Below are 26,620 nucleotides of genomic sequence, written 5' to 3'. Positions count from 1 at the left end.
CACAACTGATTCACCAAATCGCTCTAGGTGGAAATCTGAGCATATGTATTTTATTTTATTTTTAATTTTTTTTAATGTTTATTTATTTCTGAGACAGAGGGAGACAGAGCATGAGTTGGGGGGGGGGGGGCAGAAAGAGAGGGAGACACAGAATCAGAAGCAGGCTCCAGGCTCCGAGCTGTCAGCACAGAGCCCGACGCGGGGCTCGAACTCACCGCGAGATCATTACGTGGGCTGAAGTCGGACGCCCAACCGACTGAGCCACCCAGGCGCCCCTGAGTGTATGTATTTTAAACAGCTTCTTAAAACGATTCTATTTTGCTTTTATTGTGGTACACTATATATTACATAAAATTTACCATTTTAACCATTTCCAGGTGATTCTCTATTTTGTACCTATCTAAAACTCCTGGTGTAGTATTATGTCAGTTCAGTAGCAGGAGAACAGGTGAAAGGGAGGATCTTAGAGCATGAACTTTGGAGTTGAATAAGGTTCACCACTCATTAGCTGTGACACTGGGCAAGTTACTTAACTCAAGGTTTCCACACCCACAAAATGAAGATAATCTCTATACTCTCTCTTTCCCAATATCCACTCCAGACTGTTTCAAGCAAAGCTAAAATGAAACCAAGTATACAAAATATATATAAAAAATATATATACATATATAATATAAAATAAAGTATCTATTTGGTGCACACAATAGGCATTAAACTAGAACTTACTAGAATTACTTTCACTGAGACAGGAAAACAGTTTCATATGGGCAGAAACACAGAAAGTATGTGGAATCCTGGCATAAGTGGCTAGAACAATGAAACTTCTACTGATAGGCCAGGTGAGAAAGAAACTTGACAGGAGTTCCATAGACATGACCATATTAGAACAGAGGTTTTCAAACTTGATCATGCTTCCAAATCACCTAGAGGGCTTATGGAACACAGATTGCTGGGTCCACTCCCAGACCTTTTGATTCAGTAATTCTGGAGTGGGGCTTGTTAATGTGCATTTCTCGTAAGTTCCCAAGTGATGCATAGGCTGCTGGTTTTTTGGTCAAAGGGTAGAAAATTTCAGTTCAACAAGACGAAGAAGTCCTAGAGATCTGCACGGCATACAGCCTATCGTTAATATTACTGTGTTGTATGCTTAAAATTTGCTGAGGATAGATTTTATATTCAGTGGTCATATCACAAAAAAATAATAACAAGAGCATGGGAGGAAACTTTTAGAGGAAATAGATAGGTTTATGACCTATGGTAATGATTTCATGGGCATACACTTATCTCTAAACTCATCAAGTTGCATACACTGAATATGTACAGCTTTTTGTAAGTCAACCATACACTAAGGTCTTAAAAAGCCAATGAATTAAAGCAAGCATACCCAAACAAAACCTGTGAGATTAATTCCTGCAATATAATTTTTTTAAATCAAAAAGCTAAAATGGTTCGCTTTTCAAAAAACTATATCCAATAATATGTTTATGGTTTTTAGAACATGAAAATTAAACAAAAGTCAACTATTACATAATAATACAAGAAAAATTTCATGCCCCTGGTATCTTAATGACAAATTCAATCCTGAAAATAGATTCAAAGTTAATTCTTGGAATACTCATTGTTTTGAAAGCTAAAATCTAGATAAAAACAAAATGTGGTGGTTTTAAAAGAACAAGTGTAGCCCATAACTTCTGAGGCATAAATGACAAAAAAGAATACTCACAGGTATGGAGGCATTCTGTCACTGTGGTTGGCTTGATCAGGTACCCTTTACAGATGTAGCAGGTGATATAAGGATTGAAATCTTTCACCAAGTGTTTCCTTTGGGTAGCCATTCGTGGTTAGCTAGGACTGGCTTTAGTAGTTCAGGCAAAGAGGGGTAGTAAGCGGACGAAGTCTGATCCCAGGAGCCGGCGTGGAGTTCCCAACTGGATGTCCTGAGGCATGAGAACTAACATCCAGATTTATCATGAGATCGCTGGTCATCACTCCTTTTGGTGGTTCTGTTTTCCCATCTCTGTTTCCACAGTAATTTTAAAAAGATAAGAGAAAAAGAGTGTCAAATTCCTCATACGGTATTAATAACATATTAGCAGCAAGTGTTATATGCTCCAAATTGGGTGTATGGGTGAACAGAACACTTCATTCACTGTCACATTAATTTGTAAACCTGCTATGGTGTCATTCAGGAAAATGACAAATTCATCCAATCCTGGAGCCTTAACTCTCAATTCTACACGTGACACCCAAAGCGGTTAACTCCAGTTTTGATATCTTTACCTCTTCAGTAATGCAGTTTAACTACCTGCTTGACTTCTCTATTAGGAGTCCTTTCCAATACGAGTTACAAGATTCAAAATTGAAATCATTATCCTATCAAAATGCTTCCTATTTCCATTTTGTACCCTGCATCCAGTCAGTGAAATCAAGTTGATGTCCTTTTCCGTTCCATCCATAGCCACCCTATTTGAATAGTACCTCTCCACCTGCAGTCCATCTTACATTCCACCAGATTTATTTTATTCTATCACATTCGGGTCCTCTTTTCAAAGATTGTCAGTGTTCCCTCTTTACAAACAGACAGACATTTAAATTCCTTAGCTTTCCATACAAGACCTTCAGAGGCTGACCTTAGCATACCCTTCAACACTTTTCTTCAGGCAAAGTGAAAGGATCTCTCATAGTCCATTTTGCAGGCTCTATATACCCACTGTCCAACAAGCCCTTCCTCTCCTCTAAATCCTACCTGTATCCTTGGAAACCCTTCTCCAAAGTTATGCTCAGTGTACTCTCTTCTCGGGTTTAACCCTTACTACTCTCCTATTACATCTTGCTTTTAATTTAATTTATAGTTCCATTCATTCTTTATCTCCTCTATTAGACTGCAAATTCTTTGATAGAAACTGGTCACATTTAGTAAATGTATAACTTGGGCAATGTTATTTATCCTCTCTAAATCTCAGTTTTTAAACTATTAATGAAAAGAGTGCGCGCGCCCTAGAGTGGTAAGGATTAAATAAGACCATATACATAAAGCTAGCACACAATAAGAACTGAACGTCATTAACTTTTTTTCCAGAAATGTTTAGCACAGTTGGCTGGTCCGTGGAGTTGCTGGAAAAAAAAGTTTTAAAGGTTTCTTACAAACAAATGTGTTCTAGGAGAAAACAGCATGAAGGAAGGTACTGATTTCCTAAGTTAATCCTATAAACAGGAACTTTTCTCCTATCTTAGCGGTTAACTCACAGGTGAGTATAAAGCAATGGGAGAGGTAAAAGGCATCATTCCATTGACACATCGCCATTAAGAATGTGCAGTTACAGGTTCTGGGGGTGTCATCCTAACCGCTCAGGAGAACTGTGTCGAGGGTGTAACACAAAGGGAGCATAAATAACAGCCGGCCGGGGCGGGGGGGGGGGGGGAGGGGGGGCGGGTCTGGTCTGCGGCCCTTTATGACCTTCCGCAAGGCATTTAATATCCGTGCCTGGGTTTCGGCTTCTCCTGTACACATCGGGACTAAGGGCCTTGCCTTGTCCACAGGCTTGCCAGGAAGCTCCAAAGTTAAGAGAAAGTCTTCTGAAAGAGGAAATGCACGGTCCCGATCTCATACCACCCGAGCCACAGAGTCCTGTCACCACGACGGTTAAAGGAAGCAAGTATTTGCAGTGACGGGGAGGAAGGGAACTTATCCGCGTCCTCCGGCGGGACCCGGCAGCACGGCCCGGGGCGGTCCAAGCACAAGTCCGCCCCGCCCGCCTGGCAGGTGCGCGGGCCCGGGCCCGGAGGACGCGCCGCTCGGGCCGGGCCGGGCCGGGGCTGCTCCGGGGAAGACGCGCCGCCTCTCCCGGGGCCGAGCGCCGGCAGCTCGCCACCTTCTCCGCGCCCGAGGCCAGGACGCGGCCCCAAAGCCCCCAGACCCTGGCCGGACACCCCGCCCCCGGCTGCGAGAGACTCCCGGCTCCAGGCGAGGCCGGCCGCGGCAGGTGCCTGGAGGTGCCGCTCCCGCCCCGGGCGCAAACTTGGGCAGGGAGCGCGGGGGCGGCCGGGGCCCCTCGGCCGCTCTCAAGCCCGCCGGGTACCTACCCCGCGGCCGCCGCCGCCGCCGCCGCTCCTCGCCCGCCAGCGCGCCGGCCTCAGAGGGAAGGAAAGTGAAAGAGAAACAGCGCCCGCCGCGGCCTGGCCGGTCCCCGCGCCCCGTCCGCCCTCCCCCTGCAGGCGGGAGCGCGCCGGCTCCGCGGGGCCACTCGGCTCGGGCCCGATAGGGCGCGGCGGGCCTCGGGGCCCAGAGCCGGTGCCGCCTCCAAGGGCAACTCCACCCCCTTCCAACCGCCGGCGCCGCCGGCCGGCCACGCCCCCGGCCACGCCCCCGGCGCCACGCCCGCAGGCCACGCCCGCCTGCCCGCGCTCCTCGCAGGTGCTGCGGCCTGCCGCCCGCCCTGGCCTCCTTGGCTTCAGCGCGACTCGCAGCCTTGGCCAAATTTCATCTCGGTTCTTCTTCTCGCCACCCCTCCCGGTTGTTTTCATCATAACAATGTCTGGTACATTTTCCCTAGTGCGTTTAAAAGCAACGGTCAGTGCTGATAATGAGTCACCCTGTGAAACTGTCTACTCAACTGCGTCTTCCCCAAGCCAGTCCCACCTGCGCAGCAGCCGGGACGAAGACATTCCTTGATTTACACCTTATGTAAAAATCACTAACGAACTTACTGTGGGGGTGGGGATCGTGGACAACTGAGCAAGGAGCGCGGTGGGGGTGGGGGTATTAGCAGAAAGGTAAAGAGTTACTACTATTTTCAAGGTTCAAAACAAACAAAAACCCCAGTTCTCTTCGTAGTGGCTTTGAGACCTGCAAGAGACCACTTACTGCAAAAATGTATTCAAAACCATGCATTAAAGGATTCCTTAAAGTCATTCAATCCTATTCTACTGCATTCCAAAAATTTAACAAATTTCTTCTACAACCACTCGTTTGCTAAACATTAAATTAGACCTGGTTCTTTGCTTCTTAGAAGACTGCAACCCAGTAATCCTACGGTGGCAGGCAAATCCGTGTGGTCTCCACCAGTAAAACAAAAGTCAAAGCGAACATCCCAAAGGTAATCAGCAAAAGGTGGCTTCAATTTGTGCATAAGAGGGAAAGGTGTTGCAATTACATCATCTTTGCTTCTGCAGAAGTGAGAGCAGTGGGGGCTAGGGAACTGACAGTTGGGGAGGGGCGATTGATGCAAAGTTATTTGTTTGATCTCCTGTTGACAGGACTAACCTTCCTTATCACCAGAGGGACAGACTGTGGAAATGGTTCTAGTGGCCAACAAACCCAACAACCACCGGTCCAGCAACCATACAGGTGTTCAAAGATCTATTTCAAATGTGAATACACCAAACAAGTAGACAAAGACAGCTTTTAAAAATATCCAATTTATCATAAAACTTAGGTAGAGTGGACATAACATTTAAAAAATACCACTGTTAATATTACAGCAGGAGCAATACATTTTCTCAAACAGCTTTCAATGACATTTTTATCATCCTTATAAGAACCTAAAATATATATGCCAATTTCCATGCTAGGATCAACTTCAATAAGTCACAGCAATCACAATGGGCACATTGGTCAAATGACTTTAGAGCGGAAGGATTACTTTCAAATCTTTCATCTTAGAGACAAAACAGATGAATATGTGAAAAGTCGCCCTATTTCAAGTGCATGTAAAACATGTAATGGAAAATGTATATATACACACACACACACACACATATGTATATGTATACATATATGTATATGCACTTGTATATGTATATATGTATACATATGTGTGTACATATGTGTGTGTATACACATATATGTATATGTGTGTGTGTGTGTACACACACACACACACACACACACACACACACACCACTTACTGAAGGTCCAGGGGGGCTTAAATGTGACTGGTGGTCAATAGTAAGTGGGGTTAATCAGCATTCCCTGAGGAAATGAGCTTGAGGATGGATATTAGGAAGGCTTCTATTAGCAATGGAAGAGGGATGATGAACATGCTAGAGCAGTATTCGAACACGGATGTAGAGGTGGCATTGCCACAATCAGAACTACAAATGGTGGGCTTGGGGGTAACAAAGAATTACAACCTGGGTAAGGAAATCTGTGCCTTGTGTACCCAGAGGTAGCACAAGATGTAGTAAAATGCTCGGTGGTGCCTCCTTTCCCTTCTTCAGCAACCACCCACCTTTCCCAGTCCAAGAAAAAAAAATGCACATATGAAAAAAATAAGAAAAAAACCTCAAACATTTGTCTGGTTAAAAAAATTAGTATCAAAAGAAATGGTAAGAGAGAATGTTACAAAGAGACAAGTTTCCTGACCTACGTGTAGGTTCTGAGCATCTAAACATAGGACTTTCGGTGGCTGTTTCCTTTTCTTCCCTGGGAATACTTGCCAGTAACTTACCTCTTAGTTCTTTGGTTCTGACATGGGGTTGGAACAAACCACAGAAGCTTCCATGTGAGCAGGTGCTCTGATAACAAATCTCAAGTACCAGTGAGACCCTCCAATAAACAAAGGCCTGGAAGCAATTGGATATACAGGACTGGGGCGGGGGGGGGGGGGGGGAAGGCAGATAAAAGAATCATCGCTGAGAGTCCCCTTATCACTAATCTACTTCAGCTTTCTCATTTTACAAACGTAGAAACCAAGATCCTGGGAAGTGGCAAGTTCGTAATCACAGACCTGCTTTTGGTAAAGCCAACACCTACACAAAGGTACCGGTTCCATGTCATTTACATCTCTCAAAGGGAATTTCCTAAGTCCAGGATTTTAGGGGAGGTTTGGTAAGAAACAAATGAGCTTACAAGAAAATAAGGAACGAAGGGAGAGAAGAATGGATGAAGGGAGAGAGGGGAATTACTGCCGATATGGCATGCAGGAGGAACTGCCACTGGTGATCTCCTATCAAAGAAGCATCATCCCAAAGCAATAACTTGCTTCATTTCATCATTGATCCAGACTCTTCCAGGGAACCACAAATGGCTCCTGATAACTCTTGGAACTATTTGGAGGTACCTGTATATCTGACAAATGTTTTCATTACTTTATATTTTATGTCTAGATTTTTATTTCAGTCAAGGCCCGGTAATGGATAAGTAATTCTATACTGAAAAGTTCACATTCTGTCCTTGGCTAATAAATATACTATCAATGAACTGACGTTTAATAGCATAATGTTTAAAAATCGGGTTAGAACTTTATTTACATTTCCCCTGGGATATTAAATAAGATGGCTTTTTCATTATTGTAAATTATTTTATCTACCTAAGAATGCTATTTAATCATTTTATACAGAATATCTCTAACATAAAACTATCCTCTGTAATCTAAAAGTCTTCCTACAGAGATTTTAGGAAATACTCAAATTGAATGTCCCCTTGGGACATTTAAAATAAAATAAATAATAAATAAAAATAATAAATAAAAATAAAATAAAATAAAATAAATGGGACATATAAAATAAAATGTATTTATTTTATAACCATGGATATTACAGCTCAAAATCTATGATTACCTAAAATCAGTGACAGTGGAATGAGAGGGGAACAGAACTGAAGGACTTCCAATCCCCCTCAACCACGTCTCTTTTCCTGTTAATGCAGCCCTCCCTTATGATCAATAATTGTCAAGGACTCTCTCTACTAAATGCCTTTGAATCCTTCCACTTACCCTGGTTGAGATTACTACCATGTCTACCTTCCATCACTTCAACGAACTCTTAGAAAGCTATGGCTCTCGTCTGTCAAACCCTTCTCCACAGCATAACCAGAGGACTCTCTAACTACAAATTGGATCGTGTTGCTCCCCAGTTAAAAAAAAAACAAAGAAAAAACACAACTCTGTTCTTAGGCTAACGACCCAAACACTTAATAAACCCATCCCAGATTCCCATTCCTTCTACAGCCTCTCCCTTGAAGTCTAGGCTATAGCCCTAATGAACATTTTTACCTTCGAACTACAGAGGTGGGTCTCCTTTCTGTCAAATGAGCATCCTGTCCCAGTTCCCTCACCCCTCCCCACTCTTGCTAAATCTGGTCAGCCCTTGTTTATCCTTTATCGGGAAATCTCAAAGGCCACTTTGAGGTTTATCGGGAAATCTCAAAGGCCACTTTCCAAGACACCCTGAAGGTGCTGAAGAACTTCCATGATATACATACACCCACCGCGTACCTACATGACAACTCAGCTTATTCTCTCAAGTCTCATATCACACTGTCTTGGGTTACCTGGTTGACATGGCTGAGCCCCCTTCTGGATCCATCGCTCGACTGTGCTTCACTAGCACTATGGATGGCAAATGGTAAGCATTCAAATAAACACTGACTGAAAGCTGAATATTTGTAGGCACTCTAAGACCTATTCTGTGTACTCTTTCTCTGGTTTCTTCCTGGAGGGACCTTTCCAAAGATATCTCAGGCATAATCCCTGCCATCTAGGACTACTAAATGAAATCACAACAGGCAACAGAGACTTATCCACAAGAAACAAGTAGGGAGCAATACACCAAATTTACTAATAAGGTGTTAAATGACAAAAACTCCAGCTGAAAGAGGCACTGCTATTGGAGGTCAAGAAACTAGTCCTACATGCTTATGACTCTACCAGCAATAAATACAGCAAGGCAAAATACCAAAAGCTATGGATATGAAAAATAAATGAGAAAGCCAGGGGAAAAAAGGGAAATTAAGTCAGTATGCTAAAAGTGAGTACAAATAAATAGCATTAGGTATAGGGACAAGATTAGTCTGTGAAACACAGTGCAACTAGCTAAATATTTTAAAGTGCCTTAAATACACTATGCTAAAGAGACAGACCGACACAACTTGTTTTTTTCCTCTTTTGAGAGGCAGAAAAAACTAGCTGTATTTTCTTTACTGCGATTTCAACAGTTGGCTAGAGCAAGTTCCATTTATACTGGAAGAACAGAGATGTAGCTAAAATAGGTACAGACTATAAGGAAAAGCTGCATTTACTCCAATCATCAGGGCTATGGATATTTTAAAACATCATGACAAAACCACAACTGTTATTTTGGGAGGTCAGATTAAATCCCTGAGGATTATAAATGGACAAGTGACTGACATGCAGAAACTAAGAATATTCCATCAAATCTGAATGTAGATGATTCTAAGTTAGGAATGATTATAGAAAAGTTAGAAAAAAAGCCCTACCAAAAAAAGATATGAAATTCAAATGGGGCAAATGCAATATGAAAATTTAGTGATATAAACACTCAAATACCAGAGGAGACTAGGCACATGATTTGAAAAAGTCCTTATTTTACAGGTAGCTGTGGTTTGGAGGAAGGGACACTAGACCTAATAAGAGAACTTGATTTTCGGTCAGGGAAAGTCACTTAACTTCCCTTGGCTTCATTTTCCTCCTATAAAAACTAAGATTAATATTATCATCTTAATCACTGGTCTACAGGGAAGATTTTCTTTATATACTTCTGTGTTATTATAATGAGCATATAGAAGATTAAATGAGATGGTAAGTGAGAAATGTTTTTTAAATTATAAACCATAAAGGACTATAAACATGAAAGGTATAAGTGGTAATCTTGTGGGCCACCAGCACTGAACAGTACCTAGTAATCTTGTCCCACCCAGCAGAGGTCCTGATGCTGAGATATATCCAAAGAATGTTTGTAGGATGAATGAGACACTTCAGGCAAAGCAACGGATCTAGGAAACAGCATAAAGTAAGGCAAGCAATGGCCACAAAGTATTCCTTCCTCTGAACTCAGTATTTCTCCCACCCAATGTTTAAAAACAAGATGGGAAACCCTAAATATTTCACACTAAGCAATTTAGTGACATACAAAGAAAACTAAATCCCCAAATGTTTAATAATTTGGTATAGTTGAACATCTCAGAGGTATGTGTTAAATCTTTATTCACTCCCCTCAAATGAAGGGGTAGCAGAAATTTAAGGTTTTCCACTAAAATGCAAAATATCCGGGGGGAGGGGGTCACAGTTAGGCTCTTATGAGCCACCTCTTAAGCTATGGGTTCCCAGCTCACCAGGATTAGTAGAAGGGAGAAAGGCCATAGGAAGGGAGAAAGGCCAGGGAAGGACAGGAGGCTTTAGTTATTACTTAACACTTTAGCAGGATATTAACTGTAACACTTTGCTGGCTGGGAGGTGGGGGAACCAGTAGGAGGAAGGAAAGCCTAACTGCAAGAGGAGGAAAGCAAACCGCCAAAAACAACCTTCTCTCTTGTACTTCACACAATTCTGTCTTGGATCAAAAACAAAAACAAAAACACTCTTGAAAACAAAAGGCAAATTGGTATGTTCACAATGTCTTCAACTATTCAGAATTAATGACTAAGATGCCGATTACTTTGTGTTCAGGTGTGCAGGAAGATAAGAGAACATTGGCCTAAATTAAAGCAAGGGGACATTAGCTATAAGACAGATATTCTTAATTCTTTACCTTCCGGGTGATAAACCCCACAACAGTCTCAGAAGCCATGATAACTTGTGATAGTTCAAGAAGAAAGAAATGATACATTTGTCTTCAATGGTTTCTTAATTTCTGTCTGTTGAAATGACTGGAAAAGCTTCTACCAGTTACCAAAACTTCCTGATATCTTCTTGATGAGAAGCTGAAAAAAGCACCAGCATCTAAGCATCTTAGACTAGATGATGAAGGAGAATGCAAGATGGTTCACAGCAAAGTGGTTAACAGCATAAGCTCCGTGAGAGCAAGGCTTTTTATCATGACTGCTGTAGCCCTTGAATCAAGTCTAACACATAACAGGCTCTCCTTAAAGATTTGTTGAATAAATGAATGGACAAATGAACAAGCAAATAAGTGAAATCTGACTTTGCACTCAAGAGTGCCAGTGTTCACATTTTGGCACAGTCTCTTCCTGGCTATATGTCATAGGGCAAAGAACTATTCTGTGTCTCAGCTTTCCCATGACTTAAATGGATATAATAAAAGCACACATTTTAGGAGTTTTTAAGGGGATTATAGGAGACAATTCAAGCAATGCACTTAGTAAGCAAACGAATGCTGACTTAAGTTTAAGAATTTCAGATCTATACGCTTCCTTGCTATTTAGACAAAACAACAGTAAAACAGAAGACAGAATTTAAGGCCTGATGACAAATACTTTGAACAAATGCCTTGTACAATTTATTTGCTTTTCAGTCACCTAACTTTCCTGCCAGTTGCCCTTCCTTGCCCTGGAAGAATTTTAAAACAAGCTTACTCTCTAAGCGGCAAATGAGTAAAATATGAAACTCACAGCTTCTATTACTCAAGATGAAATCAAGAAATAGGATGTGCACAGAAGTCTGAAGAGTGTTATGAACACTCAAAATTCCAACTGAGTGATCTGCATATAGTCTTAGGGAGGCAGAACTGAAATGTGATAGTTAGTAAACTAAAAATCAATTATAGTTTACCTCATCTGGAGTAACTTTATGTAAATAGACAAAGGATGATGAACAAAGGGCAAGATGTGACCTGTGTGTAGGCAGCTCTGTCTAGGACAGGGAGACACTGAATCTGGCAAACTCTGAAACAGTCACCAGAGAAGCATGCTCTGATCCTACCCAGCAGTGGTTCCTAAGACCTGAATTACCACCCTTCATCTTTGGCCCTGATTCCAATGCCCACAAAGTTACTTTCTAAGTATGCATTTCTGTTCTCCTATACCAAAATTCTGGAAGCAAATACTTGAACTGTAAAATTAATATTTGTGACTATTCCACTGTAAAGCTTAAGATCTTTCTTTTTTACTGTAACTGACTAATACCATGAATGACATTGTATTAAATTCTTCATAGATAGATCCTAAAAGGTGCCATTTTAGAGTTGGGGACATGAAGTAAGGTTGGCCAGCTTACCCTGGGCCAAGTCAAGTAAGGGGTAAGGATAGAATTTTCTTGTTTCTGTAAAGCACATTTCCTTCAATTAAAAAAAGTTATAGATGACCCAGTCACAAACGGACAACTATTATATGATTCTACTCATATGAAGTATCGAGAGTAGTCAAATTCATAGAGACAGAAAGTACTGTCGTGGTTGCCAGGGACTAGGGGGAAGGGGAGGGGAGAGTTAGGTTAATAGGGACAGAGTTGCAGTTTAGGATGGTGAAAAAGTTCTGCAGGGGCGCCTGGGTGGCTCAGTCGATTAAGCGTCCAACTTCAGCTCAGGTCATGATCTCACGGTCCGTGAGTTCGAGCCCCGCGTCGGGCTCTGGGCTGACAGCTCAGAGCCTGGAGCCTGTTTCCGATTCTGTGTCTCCCTCTCTCTCTGCCCCTCCCCTGTTCATGCTCTGTCTCTCTCTGTCTCAAAAATAAATAAACATTAAAAAAAATTTTTTAAAGAAAAAGTTCTGCAGATGGATGATGGAGATGGTCGCACAACAATATGAATGTATTTAATGCCACTGAACTGTGCACTTAAATATGGTTAAAATGGTAAAATTTGTTATGTATATTTTGCCACAATAAAAAAAATGTTAGGGGAAAAAAAATCTTTGTTTTTTTAAAAAGAAAAAGTAAATCACAGCAAATAGTTAAGACCCTTGGCAAATCACTTCATGAGCCTTGATCTGCCCATCTATAAAACTGCTCCAGACTTGGGCTACATAATCTCTAATGACCCTTAAAGTTCTTCAATTATATGGTTGTACAATTTGGAAGCATTACCTAGAGCAGAGGTTGGCAAATTTTATCTGCAATGGACAAGACAGTAGATATTTTAGGCTTTGTGGACTACATGGTTTCTGTTGTAACTCCACTCTGCCTATATAGGGTAAAAGCTGCCAAAAACAATATGCAAATGAATGGCTGTAGCTATGTTCTAATAAAACTTTATTTAAGAAACAAGCAGCAGGGGCACCTGGGCGGCTCTGTCAGTTAAGCGACTGACTCTTGGTTTGGATTCAGGTAATGATCTCGAGGTCTGTGAGTTTGAGCCCCACATCAGGCTCTGCGCTGACAGCGTGGAGCCTGCTTAGGATTTTCAGTCTCTCCCTGTCTCTGCCCCTCCCCCATTCACGCTGTCTCTGTGTCCCTCAAAATAAATAAATAAACTTAAAAAAAAAAAAAAAAACAGGCAGCAAGCCAGATTTGGCCTTTGGGACTGTTGTTTGCCAATTCCTGACCTAGAGCATATATCTGTGAATATGTATAGAGGATAGCAGTTAAAATTCTTCTGTGTCCCAGGGTTGATAATGTTTACAATTCCAATAAGCTCTTGTTTTAGTGTAACATTTTAATGTTATGATTTCTATTTTCCAGGCAGTGAGTAGAATGCAGTGGCTTAACTACCAAAAGATGGTGGTAGTATCATCATCTTCATCACCACCAACACCACCACCATCAACAGCTCAGAGAGTTAGAAACTATCTTTCATTCTTTGTAAAGGTTTACCATAATCATGGGGCACCTGCGTGGTTCAGTCGGCTAAGTATCCGACTTTGGCTCAGGTCATGATCTCATGGCTCCTGGGTTCAAGCCCCGTGTCGGGCTCTGTGCTGACAGCTCAGAGCCTGGAGCCTGCTTCAGATTCTGTCTCTCTCTCTCTCTCTCTCTCTCTCTCTCTCTCTCTCTCTCTCTCTCTGTGCCTCCCCCGCTCATGTGCATGTGCTCTCTCACTCTCTCTCTCAAAAAACAAAAAAAAAATTGTTTTTTAATTTAAAGGTTTATCATAATCTGATCTTTCTCCTATGTCACAGTGGAGAAAATCTACCAACAAAGAGAAAAAGAATATTAAATAAACACATTCTGTCCTGTTTGCTGAAGAGCAGACTTAGTCTCTCACCTCTGACTTCAAGACACCATATAGTCCCAGTGGCATTTAAATAAAAAATATTTAAGGGGCGCCTGGGTGGCTCAGTCGGTTGGGCATCCGACTTCAGCTCAGGTCACGATCTCGCAGTCCATGAGTTCCAGCCCCGCGTCGGGCTCTGGGCTGATAGCTCAGAGCCTGGAGCCTGCTTCAGATTCTGTGTCTCCCTCTCTCTCTGCCCCTCCCCCGTTCATGCTCTGTCTCTCTCTGTCTCAAAAATAAATAAACGTTAAAAAAAAATAGAAAAAAAAATATTTCCCCATTTTACCTGAGATTCTAGAGTGCTGATTTAAGAGAAAACACAGGGCTTCAAGGGGTAAGCTATCTGCTTACATACTTAGAGACAGTGCTGCAAGCTAGCCTGACCTGGGCAAGTCACACTGCAATGTGTGTGTATGTCACCGCCAGACTCCCTGTGGCCAGCTTTGGCAGCCTGGATCCTGGTCTGAGAAGAGGCCATGAAGGACCGGGGTGGGAAGAGTTCACCATTCCATCTCCTTTGAAGAACAGCAGCTCCAACGAGAGAGGGCACATTTATTTACTATTATTTTAAATGTTTATTTATTTTGAGAGAGAGGGAGAAAGTGTGCATGTGCATAGGGAGGGGCAGAGAGAGAGGGAGAGAGAGAATCCAAGCAGGCTCCATGCTGTCAGTGCAGAGCCCCAGGCAGGGCTCGATCTCATGAACCATGACAGCATGACCTGAACCAAAATCAAGAGTCGGTAGCTTAACCAACTGAGCCACCCAGGCAGCCTGAGATGGCACATTTAAAATGAGGATACTGTGGGAACTAGATCTGGCCTGACAGCCTAAGGAGAAGGAGGGATGCTTCTATTCCTATGATGCAATTGATAGGTCAAGATGATATTCTCCCCTTCTAGCTTTTTTGGATGACTGTTACAGGCAAATCAAGAAGAATCTGCAAAAAGGGTAAGAGTTTAAAGTACTTTTCCCGTAAGTCATCACAACTGAGGTCCATTCACTACCATACTGCTGAATTACAAGAGGAGGCTTTGCTATTGGATCATTTGAATACTGGCATTTTAATTTACTAAATTAAGAAAACTGCAGAAAAATCAGAAGAGAGGTAATTACATGTATTCACTTAATGCTTTTTTTTTCTTCCCCAATAAGAAAATTACTCTTTTTATTAAAGGCAAACTGTCCCTCTTTTTTCATCACTACAATAGCAGATTGTGCAGAAGCAGAACATCATAAATAAGGCTGAATGGTGGTCACACAGAAAAGAGGCAGATGAATACAGAACACAGAACTCTCTTATCAGAGATATCAGATCGGGCTCCTAGGCTCAAGTCATGATCTCACAGTTTGTGGGTTCAAGCCTCATGTCAGGCTCTGTGCTGACACCTCAGAGCCTGGAGCCTGCTTCGGACTTGGTGTCTCCTTCTCTCTCTGCCCCTCCCCGACTTGTGCGCGCTCTCTCTCTCTCTCTCTTTTTATATAATTTATTGTCAAATTGGGTTCACTTAACATTTTTCAAAGGTAAGTTTTGCCAAGAATTGTTGTTCTTGATTTGAACAACTTACAGTGGTACTTCACTTCCTAAAAATTTTGGAAGGATAATGCTTATCACAAATACTGACAAGGAGGTTAATTGGAACTTGATAATTATAAATTAGTAGATCACCATTTCCTTTACAGTATTTCCTGAACAATTTATTTTTTAATCATTTTTTTTAACCAGTGAAGTCTGAAGCTTTAAGTGGAGTACTCATTTCTGCTAGAAAAGGAAAGAATTTCTGTAATTAGAAACTGAACTTATAGGCATAGGCATGAATGCTTGCATGAAGACTTTACGTTATGTAAGTTAATTCACGTTAGAAGTATCCAACAAGAACTAGTCATTGATAAAATTGAATAAATAGAATTCGTTTTAAAAGTTAAAAAAAGTTGGGGCGCCTGGGTGGCTCAGTCGGTTAAGCGTCCGACTTCAGCTCAGGTCACGATCTCGCGGTCCGTGAGTTCAAGCCCTGCGTCGGGCTCTGGGCTGATGGCTCAGAGCCTGGAGCCTGCTTCCGATTCTGTGTTTCCCTCTCTCTCTGCCCCTCCCCCATTCATGCTCTGTCTCTCTCTGTCCCAAAAATAAAAAAAATAAAAAAAATAAAAAAAAACGTTGAAGAAATAAAAGTTAAAAGTTGTATGATACTACAATGCCCATACCCAACACCAGTGTGAATGCTTCACACTTCTGTACCTTGTTTCCTGACTTCGTGATCTTTATATGCCACATTAAACACAAACCCTTAACACACATGTTAAGGATACATGTTAAATATTACACACATTTATTCTAAATTCCTGTTATGGGTTGAACTGCGTGCCTCAAAAAGACATGTTGAAGTCCTGACCGGGGTACCTGCGTACGTGGCTTTATTAGGAAGTAAAGTCTTTGAAGGCATAATGAAGTTCCAAGGAGGTCAAACCAGAGTAGTTGGGCCTGTAACCCAATAGGACTGGTGCCCTCGGAAGAGCAGGAGAAAGCCAGGGAGAACGCCGTGTGCAGACACAGATGCACAGAGAAGGAGGCCATATGACGACACAGGCAGAGACTGGGGTAGCGGCGCCACAACTAACACGCCATAGGGGAAGCCTCCTCCAGGGAGGTTTCCGCCAGAAGGGGGGACCGCGGCTCAACTACCTCTGGGTCAAAGAATTTACGGATACTGATCGAGTTTACGATCACGGCTATGGGAAATGGGAGAGAATTTGTCCAGGCACATATAGAAGAAGAATACAAACAAACAAACAACCCTTGCCACAAAAAACCAAAACCAAAACCAAACCAAAATAAACAAACAAACAAAAAACAAAACAAAACCCAGCAGCACTGAGAACCCAGTTGAATTGGATAACACACTTCTAGCGGTACAGATTTGCAGACAGCCATGGTGGTAGAGAAGCAGCACAAATGGATAAACGGACCGGCCCAAAGGGTAAAGGATTGTGGACACAGTGGGTAGAAGGAAGGAGCTAAGAGAAAGGTCAGGATGATCACACCGGGGGCTGAAGACGACAAGGAAGGGAAGGGATCCAGACAGGGTTGGCTGGACTAAACAGAAACGGAGAGAGGCAGTGAATACCCACTTCTATTACCGTACTTTCCAAGCATATAAGCTAGAATATGCTTATTTTAAAACCAATTGATACTGTACTTAATTCTAGACATTCTTTTGGATCAGTTCAAAGGAATCTGATATAGGTTAATACTTAAAATACCTGGCATAGAACTACTCTGTGCTATACAGAGCTAAGCAGTTACAGAGATTACTTGATACATATATACGTAAAGATACACATATATACGTATTTGAATACACATATGCGTAGTATATATTAAAGACTGCACGAGCAAAGAACTAGAGAGCAAAGAACAAAAACGTACAGTCACACTCATTTTAACTGATTATCTCTTTTCTTTTGTAAGGCACAAATATCATCAAGACTAATCAACAACTGTACATGTCAGTACACACTGGGCATTACACTTGGAGAGCTGTACCCGAACTACCAACATTTATACGCCTGACTCCTGAAACCATTTTTAAATTGCACAAAAGAGCACTCCCGACCATAGATGGGACCATCTGTAATATTCAGAATCAAAATATAGACAAGTAGCACTTAGGAAGTAAAACTCACTGTGATAAGCAAAAATGTAAATGTTTTGTAATGCTATCCTTTGAAGATTCTGTTTCTTCATGAAGCATAATGCTCATGTTGTACATTTTTTTCATACAAGTTGCCATCATGACGGTAGGGCCGAAGTGTAACTTATTCATACCTGTACAAAGACAAGCTGAGTAAAAACGCAAACTTCTGACTAGATGAATTAAACTTACTTCAGGCTAAAAACCTGACAGTTAGAAGAAAGAAAAGCTTCAAGGAAAGGTCCGAAACAGAATTCCCGTCTTTATAGAGAGGCCTGCCTTCCATTTTCTCGTCCACCCAAAGTGTAAATACGACAAGCAGAATTAGCATGCATGAGTTATGGAAGTTAGGCGCTGCAATTCTTACAGGGATATTCAGAGTTATTTTCCATTTTGATTTATTCAGATTCAATTCTCTATCTTATCCCTGTCAGCACAGCAGCCTCTGGGTACACACTATAAAATATTAACCAAAAAAAGAGCAAGCAAATAAACTTCCAGTTACCTCTGGCTCAACGATTCACTTCCTCTAACTGACCAGCATTAGGAATTCTCTGTGGTTAGTTATTCAGGGACATTGCCAATTACTCTCACCATTTTTGAAGGATGAGCAAGCATAATCATTCCTAAAATCTGTGAAATGGAGATGCAGTGGAAGCAGAAAGGCTTTGCCCAGCACATCACCCTGTACCCTTTCCTGTGCCTTCCTGTGGAGGATGGAAATGGTGGGGACAGCTCTAAAATTCCATCTTCAACTCCGTCCAGGCGGGAGGCAATTCTATCAAGCCTCCAAGTTTCAGTCCTGTACCAAAGCTTTATCCTCTATCAAAGTCAGCTCTCTAAGGCATAGCTGCCACTACTTCTCTCCCTTGCCAAGAACTAATGACGTCATCAGCCTTACCAAGTACCCAGAACGGTGCCAAGCAATTTGTGTGATTATCACTTCTTCTACTCCCAACAGCAACCCTGCGTGATAAATAAAATCACTGCCCTCATTTTACAGATGAAGAAGCAGTGGCCCAGAGCTTGTGGGGCAACGGGATCACAAAGCTGAGGACTGATGGAGGCAAGGGCGGAAGCTAGCAGAGAAGGTCCTGGTGCTGCTGAAACCACGTTCTGGACTACTCTGCTTTGTGGCAGCATAATACCCCTGGGACCTGGACCCAGACAAGCTTTACTACCTTATCTCTGCTCTTTCCAACACAGAACCTCTACGCCACAACCGGACCAAGCTCTCGCTGACCCACAAATACAATGTGAATGCCAACCTCTAGCCTTTGCTCACACTACGTGCCACTAAATGGAATGCTCTCCCTCCTTCTGCTCCTTTTCACCATCCATGAAGGCCAATGGCAACTACACAGCTTTCCAAACTGTTCCTTCTTCCAACCTTTCTACCTCGTTGGAATCTCTGTTTCCTGAAACCTGTGCCCCTGATATTTAACTAGTTTAGTGTGAGTTTTAATGTTTTGTGTTTATGTAGTCTGTCAGGTAAGATGGACACCTGAAGGCATGGACAGACGGGGCCCAGCACAGGTCTGTGAACCTAGCAGATGCTCAATAAATGTTGACTGAATTTATATAACCTCTCTAGCAACATGGGAAGTAAAATTCATGCAGCTCATGGTCATAAAGTAACACTCTAGAAATCATCTCAAGACTTTTTGGGTAAAATTAAAGGCACATATTCACTTCCAGGGTATTCTTCAACCTAACAGCCAATTTCTCCAGCTAATCACATCAACTAAGTTAAGGCATTTCTGTGTTTGGATACAGAGAGTCAGTGTATGCATATGTGTGCGCATAAACAGCCAGGGACAGACATTCAAGCAATGTTCAAATACAGCATTAGAAACATAATGAGGGATCCAAGTTTGTTGGAATTAAAATGATGTTTTGAAAAAATTGATAAGATGGGAAATGGAAATAAAAGGCACTCAATTGGCCTTTTTGCTTTGGATCATTTAACAAGCACTTCCCAGTACCTACATGTTAAACACTGTTTTGTACATGGTGAAGGATGCTGCCATTGTCCTGCTGAGGTTGTGTGTGTGTGTGTGTGTGTGTGTGTGTTGTATGTGTGTGAAGCAGCTCACCCGAGAATTTTTCAATGCTAGAATGAGATATTCCTCTACATTTGAAGGAGAAAAGAGGTGAAACTTCTCTCCTACTTACTGCCATCACCAGAATTCAGTTTCCAGAGGTTATAAAGATACACAGAGATCTGAGTCAGAATCTGAAACATTTCTGGTTTTCAGTGATTTGTTTTTTTAAGAGTAGCTCACAAGAAGGGCACTGGGTGGCTCAATCAGTTAAGCATTTGACTCCTGATTTCAGCCCAGGTCATGACCTCATGGTTTATGAGTTCAAGCCCTGCACTGGGCTCTACACTGATGGGGCGGAGCCTGTTTGGGTTTCTCTCTCTCCCTCTCTCTGTCCCCCTCCCCCACTTGCTCTGTTTCTCTCTCAAAATAAATAAATTACTTAAAAAAAATAAGTAGCTCACAGGAGAAAGGGAGAGACCCAACAGCAGAAAGCAGGTGCGGTCTAATTGGTACCAGGTGCCTAGCATTTGAGGCACTGACGCAGCCTCTCTGCTTTCCACAGGGCCTTGGCACCCGCCATGACCAAGCCCCTGAATACCCTGAAAGTGGCCTGCACAGACCACAGTTCTTCTGGCCCTGACCTTCTATAGCAACCACTGACCCTCTGTGGGGCAATCCATCTATTACCAGGCCAAGTCGATTATACTGTTTGATCCTAGAGATCTTCAGGTTGCATCCTCTAACAAAGTAAACACTAAAGTTGCTTACTTGTTGGTGTATCTCACGAGATTTTCAGGTTAGCTTTTAGACGTAATGTTTTCATAGTGGGGCCATATTAAACACCCTCTATAACATATGTTACTCAGAGAGGGGGAATAAAATCCCCTGTAGCTCCACCTAATTCAATGGACATGTTAGTATGTGCTGTGACCAAGAACAAGATCGCAAGAGCTGTAGCACTTTCTTTTAGAGAAGGAGGCTCTGGGAGCAGACAGATTCTTTGCAATAAAGGTAAGAGTGTCCTGCATCCCTTAGTGGGGAGGTGGGGACTGGCCTTCTGAAAGGAAGTGGGCACTAATAGCACTAATTGGGACGTAGGAAGCTGTGAATCATTCCTAAGCCAGAAACTGCCCAAGTTTTACTCAACTCTACTATTATTATCAGCTATCTATTTAAATGCCAGAGACAGCAGAAGATACAAATGGTAGAGATCAAAACAAACATACAGTCAGAAACAAAACATTGACTTTAGTAATCCTCAGCATCCTGTTAAATGAGTTGCTATGTGCCCATGGGCTCCACACTCACTCCCCAGCGGTGATTAGCAGCACACACACTCAGTCCCTAACACCAGATGGCCTCGGATTTCGGACGCATCCTCTGTAACCTCCGCAGGGGGATTCCCTCAGCTGTAAAGCTCTCTTCTTCTAAGGAAGGTGCCATGCATTCTTAATAGACGAAAATAAGGGGAAATAGAAAAGTCAGATGACAGATGGGTAAATAAAATCATGCCAAGGGAAGAAAGGATTACTGATTTAAAAAAAAAATGTAAACAGATTAGACAATATGACTAAGCAATACAAAATTCCATGGACATTTGTAATGTTTATGAATGGGGTGGTTGCAAACTGCAAAGGGCCAGAGTGCCAACAACAATCTATCTAAAAATGGCTTTAAAGGGGGAAAAGGAAATTATGTGAACAAAAGCCATCGAAATCTTCCGATGACAGAAAACTCATAGCTCTTGTGGAACAAAATAAGTAAATAGATAAATATTTATTTTTTGAGGAGGGGAGTTCAAACTGCCTAACTTCCCTGGGTATCAATAAAGTTGGGTCTGACTAATGGAGAACACTGGTAGATACATCCTCCATGAAGGTTGTCACTATTGTCCCCTGATCCCAGGTGTTGGATCCCAGCCGAAGACAGCTTCCTGAAAGGTCAGGATTTCTAGGGAAATGCAAATGTGAGTGGGAATACAGTGTTTCACATTATCATGATTTCTGGGAATCAAGTAGCTGGGGTGTACCTCCTATCTCTCCATCCCTACCAGAGCTCATACACTGTTCAAAAGATCAGTCTCTTCCATGCTAATGAGGTGAATTTTATGGGGAGAGCAGGATGTATTTAAAGTCTTCCAGATCAGCCTAGAGACTCCTACAACTGCAGTCCACAGACCATCATCATCAGCATGACCAGGGACCTTGCTAGGAATGCAGAATCTGGGGCCCCAGGTGATTTGTATGCAATTAAAATTTAAGAAGCACTGTGAATGTACTAAAAATATTTCTTACTCCTGTGATTAGGTATTTCTCTCCCCACATGTGAGGGATCAATGCAGTGAGGCCATTTCTAGGACAATCCGAACATCAAGATGAATGACAGTAATGAATTATCACACACTGAATTTAAGGAAATCAATGCTTATAATAAGCATGAATCCATGTTTACAATAAGGAAATAAGCAAATGGGTGAAGTGGATGCTCTTCTTTACAATGGAATGTGTAATAAAATTCACGATTTATAAATATATAAGGAATGAAAGAGTCAGGAACCACCATTTTGCAACAACCACTGTTGTCATGGATTCAGGCAAGAATCTCCACAGATCCTAAAACCATTAGGTGAAAGTTTCTTGAGGAGTAGGATATATATATATATATATATATATATATATATATATATATATATACTATATATCTATATCTATATCTATATCTTGTATATATATATACTATATATATCATATGTATATATCGTGTATATATATTATATATATACACATATCATATATATATATAGTTTTGCAGTTATCTCTCTGCAGATTACTTCTAAATTACAAAGGGAAAACAGTATCCTGACAGTGGAGAATTCTGTTGGACATTTCCTAAACCAAGTGATTAAATTTAATGTCGTCAGTAATGAGACCACCTGACGTCAATGTACCTGCTGAGGTGATACACTTAGGAGGATATGAGTCCTGAGATCTGAGATAGGAGATCACCTGCATAATACTTCTGCCAGAAATGCATAACCTGACTCTAATCATGAGGAAATATAAAATAAGCCCATACTAAGGGGTATTTATTTTATAAGACAAATGGCCTGTACTTTTCAAAAATGTCAATGTCATGAAAAACAAAGAAAACTGAGAAAGATGAAAGAAACTACATAACTAAATATAATCTGTGATTACAGATTATAGTTTTAGGATTGTTTCCTGGATTAAGACTTCCTTCCTGTTGTTAGATGTATATTGTTATAAAGACATCATTGAGACAGGTCTGCACATTAGGTAACACTACTATTGTATCAATGTTACCTTCCTAAACATGGTAACTGTATCTCCTTTTGAGGTGATACAAACTTAGAGGCCAAAGGTCATATATGCAACCTACTGTTAAACATTGAGTAGTTCAGTAAGAACTGTAATAATATATGCATATAGAGATACAAAGCAATATGGCAAAATGTTAACAAATAATAAATCTAAGTGAAAGGTATATGGATATTCGTTGAATGACTGTAGCAAATTTTCTGTAGATTTCAAATTTGTCAAAATAAAAAATTAGAAATAGAAAAAAAAAGTGAAAGACCAAAAAACAATTCAATCACAAATGGCCCCCCAACCCACAACCTTCTGGCAGAAGGATACAGAATATCATAATTAACTGTACCCTCTCCCCACACAGAGCAGTCTTGAAATTGAATACAATGAAATGGCAGGCTGCAAAAAATCCCTCTTTAAAAGATTTTTAGGAAAAATCACTTTTGGGGCTAAAAGCCCACTTTCTGGAAATGCACCACATAATTCTTCTACAATGTGCCATGGCTTGTTATCATCACAGGAAATAGAAAGGTGAGGCAGACCAAGAGCCTGTTCTCACGGAGCTTGCATTTAAGTAGAAGGAAACAGACAATAAACATATAAACGATGTCAGATAGCAGTTAAGTGCTATAGAGAAAACTAAAGCTGAGAGGGACTGCAGGGGAGTGCTGTTTACAACAGGATGGTCAGAGGACGGCAGCCAAGGGTCACTGAGCAGAGACCTACATGAGGTGAGGGACTAAACTATATGAGAGTCTTGGGGGAAGAGTGTAACAGGCAGACAGCACAGCATGTGCAAAGGCACGGAGGCACGATCACAGAGTGAGGCGGAGGGTGTAGGAGATGAGATCAGAGGTCGGTATCCCTTACAGGACAGTTATCAAGGCCTTCTTGTTTAGTCTGATTGCTATCTCCCACTTCTCCATTTGTCCAGTGAATGTCCTCTGTGCTCTGGCCAGCCAACTTTGCAGTACCACCAGGAAGGGGCCACTGTGGGTAAACAGCTAAGTTTGCTCTGCTCAGTGTGTAGAGCTCCATACAAGGTCCCCTTCTCCATCTCAGGTTATTTCTTCCACATCCGAGGAAACATACTCTGCCTAATTCCTTCCTCCCTTCACCCTCTGTTAACCCTCAAAAGCCTCAGAAATGTTCTCTTTGGTTTGGGGGGTTAAAAAAAATGAGCCCTATCACAGCTGACAAGCTTGAGAGTTGTATTTACAACATCCAGTGCTGGTTTTCACAGAATCATCGCCCTTTCCTGGATGTGCAGTTTTGAAGGGGACTGAAGCACAATAAACCATTGGTGCCATCACTATAAAAAAGTCTTTGACAACACCCAGAAAAGGCTTCAGAAAACTGTGCCTACCTCTCTATTTGCCTTTAACCAAACTCGCTTTTCTTTAAGAGTTCTGCTGTTACGCTACTTGAAGGCAGGGATCACCCTGTTCGCTCTTTTTTTCCCAGTGACAAGCACAAAGTCTGCCACATAAAAGTTCTTCTGTAAATATTTGTGGAACTAGTTTATAGATTAAAAGATTAAAAAGCCAATTTCTGGTTAAGCTTGTTATGAGGGCTGCCAAAATGCTAATACTGTACCTTTCCTATTAACTGTAAATTATTCAGATGCAGTCTGATGCAGGGCAAGCTGCTTGGCACATAGTAGGGACCTTGCCAGGCATTTGGTGGATGGAGGGATGGTTAGATGGACGACTGACCACACATCAGATAGGAGTTGTGAAACCCATCACTTATAATATTTATAATAGAATTTTTAGAGGAAAAAAAGTACTTTGAGTTTGGTTCATAGCAATTAGTTCATAAATGAACTTTGGATACAATACTGTCACTTGTAATATTGGTATCTGAGACCACAGGTACGTTTTTACTCACATACTATTGGGGAGGGGTGGCAGAGAGGTGCGCCACATAATTTGGAAACTCAGAAAAAAGAAAATTAATTCAATAATATCCTTTCAAACTATTTGAGAGCAACCGTGCTCAAGAATGGATGACAGAGAATGAAGGAAATAAAGATTCTGCCCAACTTAGTGGCTCTAATGAGGGACAGAAATACATTTGATGTTTTAAAAATGATTATATTTAGGGGCGCCTGGGTGGCTCGGTCGGTTAAGCGTTCGACTTCAGCTTAGGTCATGATCTCATGGTCTGTGAGTTCGAGCCCCGCGTCGGGCTCTGTGCTGACAGCTCAGAGCCTGGAGCCTGCTTCAGATTCTGTGTCTCCCTCTCTCTCTGCCCCTCCCCTGTTCATGCTCTGTCTCTCTCTGTCTCAAAAATAAATAAACATTAAAAAAAAATTTTTTTAAATGATTATATTTACAGATCTAATCTCACTGGACTGGAAGGACTAGGGTACTAAATCTGTATTCGTTATAATTTGGTTTGCCCACAAAATTTTAAAGAATAGTTTTGGGATGCCTCGGTGGCTCAGTCGGTTAAGCGTCAGTTAAGCTCAGGTCATGCTCTCTGGTTTATGAATTCGAGCCCCGTGTCAGGCTGTGTGCTGACAGCTCAGAGCCTGGAACCTGCTTTGGATTCTGTGTCTCCTCCTCTCTCTGCCCCTCCCATGCTCATACTCTGTCTCTGTGTCTCTTAATACTAAATAAATGTTGAAAAAAAATTTTTAAAAGAACTGTTTTTAGAAAGATTACAAATTTAATACATAATGTATCCAATTACATATACATAATATAGATATTCAATTTAAATACACTGAACACACATTCTGAATTTTACAAAAGTCTTCACTGCTGGCATTTTGTGAGAAAGAAGTTAAAACTTGTACAGTTAGAAAACTTTTAACACTGCGCCCAGATAAAGGCAGTTTGTTACATTTCTCAAACTTGGTGGCCTACACAGCACTAAATCAATACCCAGAGCACTCATTTTCAGAACCAGAAACTGAGGCAGTTAACAGGGGAAGGAATTTGAGGAGGAAGAGAGAAAACAAGGACAGAGCAACTATCCATTGGGACTGGGGGAAATTTTGCTATGACAACTAATTGCTTTTATTCTCTGAGCCCTCCCTCTTTGTATTTTTTGGGGGTTCTCATGCTAATCATCTCCCAAGATTTTTGAGAACCAAAAGTGTGTCTGGATAGAGACGGCTCTACCATTTCATATCAATTTATTTCCGATGTTGGTAGTTGCCAAATTAAACAATTAAACAACATGACAACCAACGCTGCAGAGAATGGAGGGGTTTGAGACGGAGGACCATGAAGAGAACTTGAAGGGTGTGCTGTGTCTCCATGATTCTCACCGCTGGGGAAAGCCCCAGACTACATCTCTAGGCACATTCAGCATGTGGATTCAGCAGGAATTGTCTATGATCGCATTCTAAATCATTTTATAATAGAGTGTATTATAGAAATATAGAAATATTTTTGCTGAAGGTCTACTGTAGATCAGGTACTGTGACAGGTGTCTGAGAACAATGGTAAATTACACAGACATGACCCTTTCCTCAGGGAGCTTATATTCCAAAAGAATTAAACAAATATCTGTAAAGTAAATACTAGTTAAGGGTATCTAAGACAGTCGAAAGCAAACTTCTAACAAAAGGAGGAGAGACTAACATGAGAAATTTTTCATGAAAAACTTAGGATCACATAACGTAAACAATCCAAGTGACCTTAAAGGTCACACATTAAATTTATTATCCAATCCTGGCACCCTGTCTAAGACGTCCCTAAC

At 41.5% G+C, this 26,620-nt stretch overlaps 1 protein-coding gene across 5 annotated transcripts in view; it reads right to left on the bottom strand.

Annotated features, from left to right (window-relative positions):
- PCGF5 (polycomb group ring finger 5) overlaps positions 1–26,620 on the bottom strand; it is a 124,802-nt gene that overhangs the window by 69,043 nt on the left and 29,139 nt on the right. For 4 of the 5 annotated variants that reach the window (XM_058697141.1, XM_058697142.1, XM_058697138.1 and 1 more), the window contains exon 2: positions 1,724–2,017. In XM_058697141.1, coding sequence (XP_058553124.1) covers positions 1,724–1,835 — 112 coding nt within the window. In that variant the 5' untranslated portion in view covers positions 1,836–2,017. Of the gene's footprint in view, positions 1–1,723; positions 2,018–4,083; positions 4,204–26,620 lie in introns of those variants that run through there. The other variant, XM_058697139.1, reaches the window with a different exon arrangement.

Source organism: Neofelis nebulosa, chromosome 13 (genome assembly GCF_028018385.1).
Source record: "Neofelis nebulosa isolate mNeoNeb1 chromosome 13, mNeoNeb1.pri, whole genome shotgun sequence".
In the NCBI taxonomy this organism is placed as follows: domain Eukaryota; kingdom Metazoa; phylum Chordata; class Mammalia; order Carnivora; family Felidae; genus Neofelis; species Neofelis nebulosa.
This window is presented reverse-complemented; position numbering and strand designations above follow the sequence as displayed.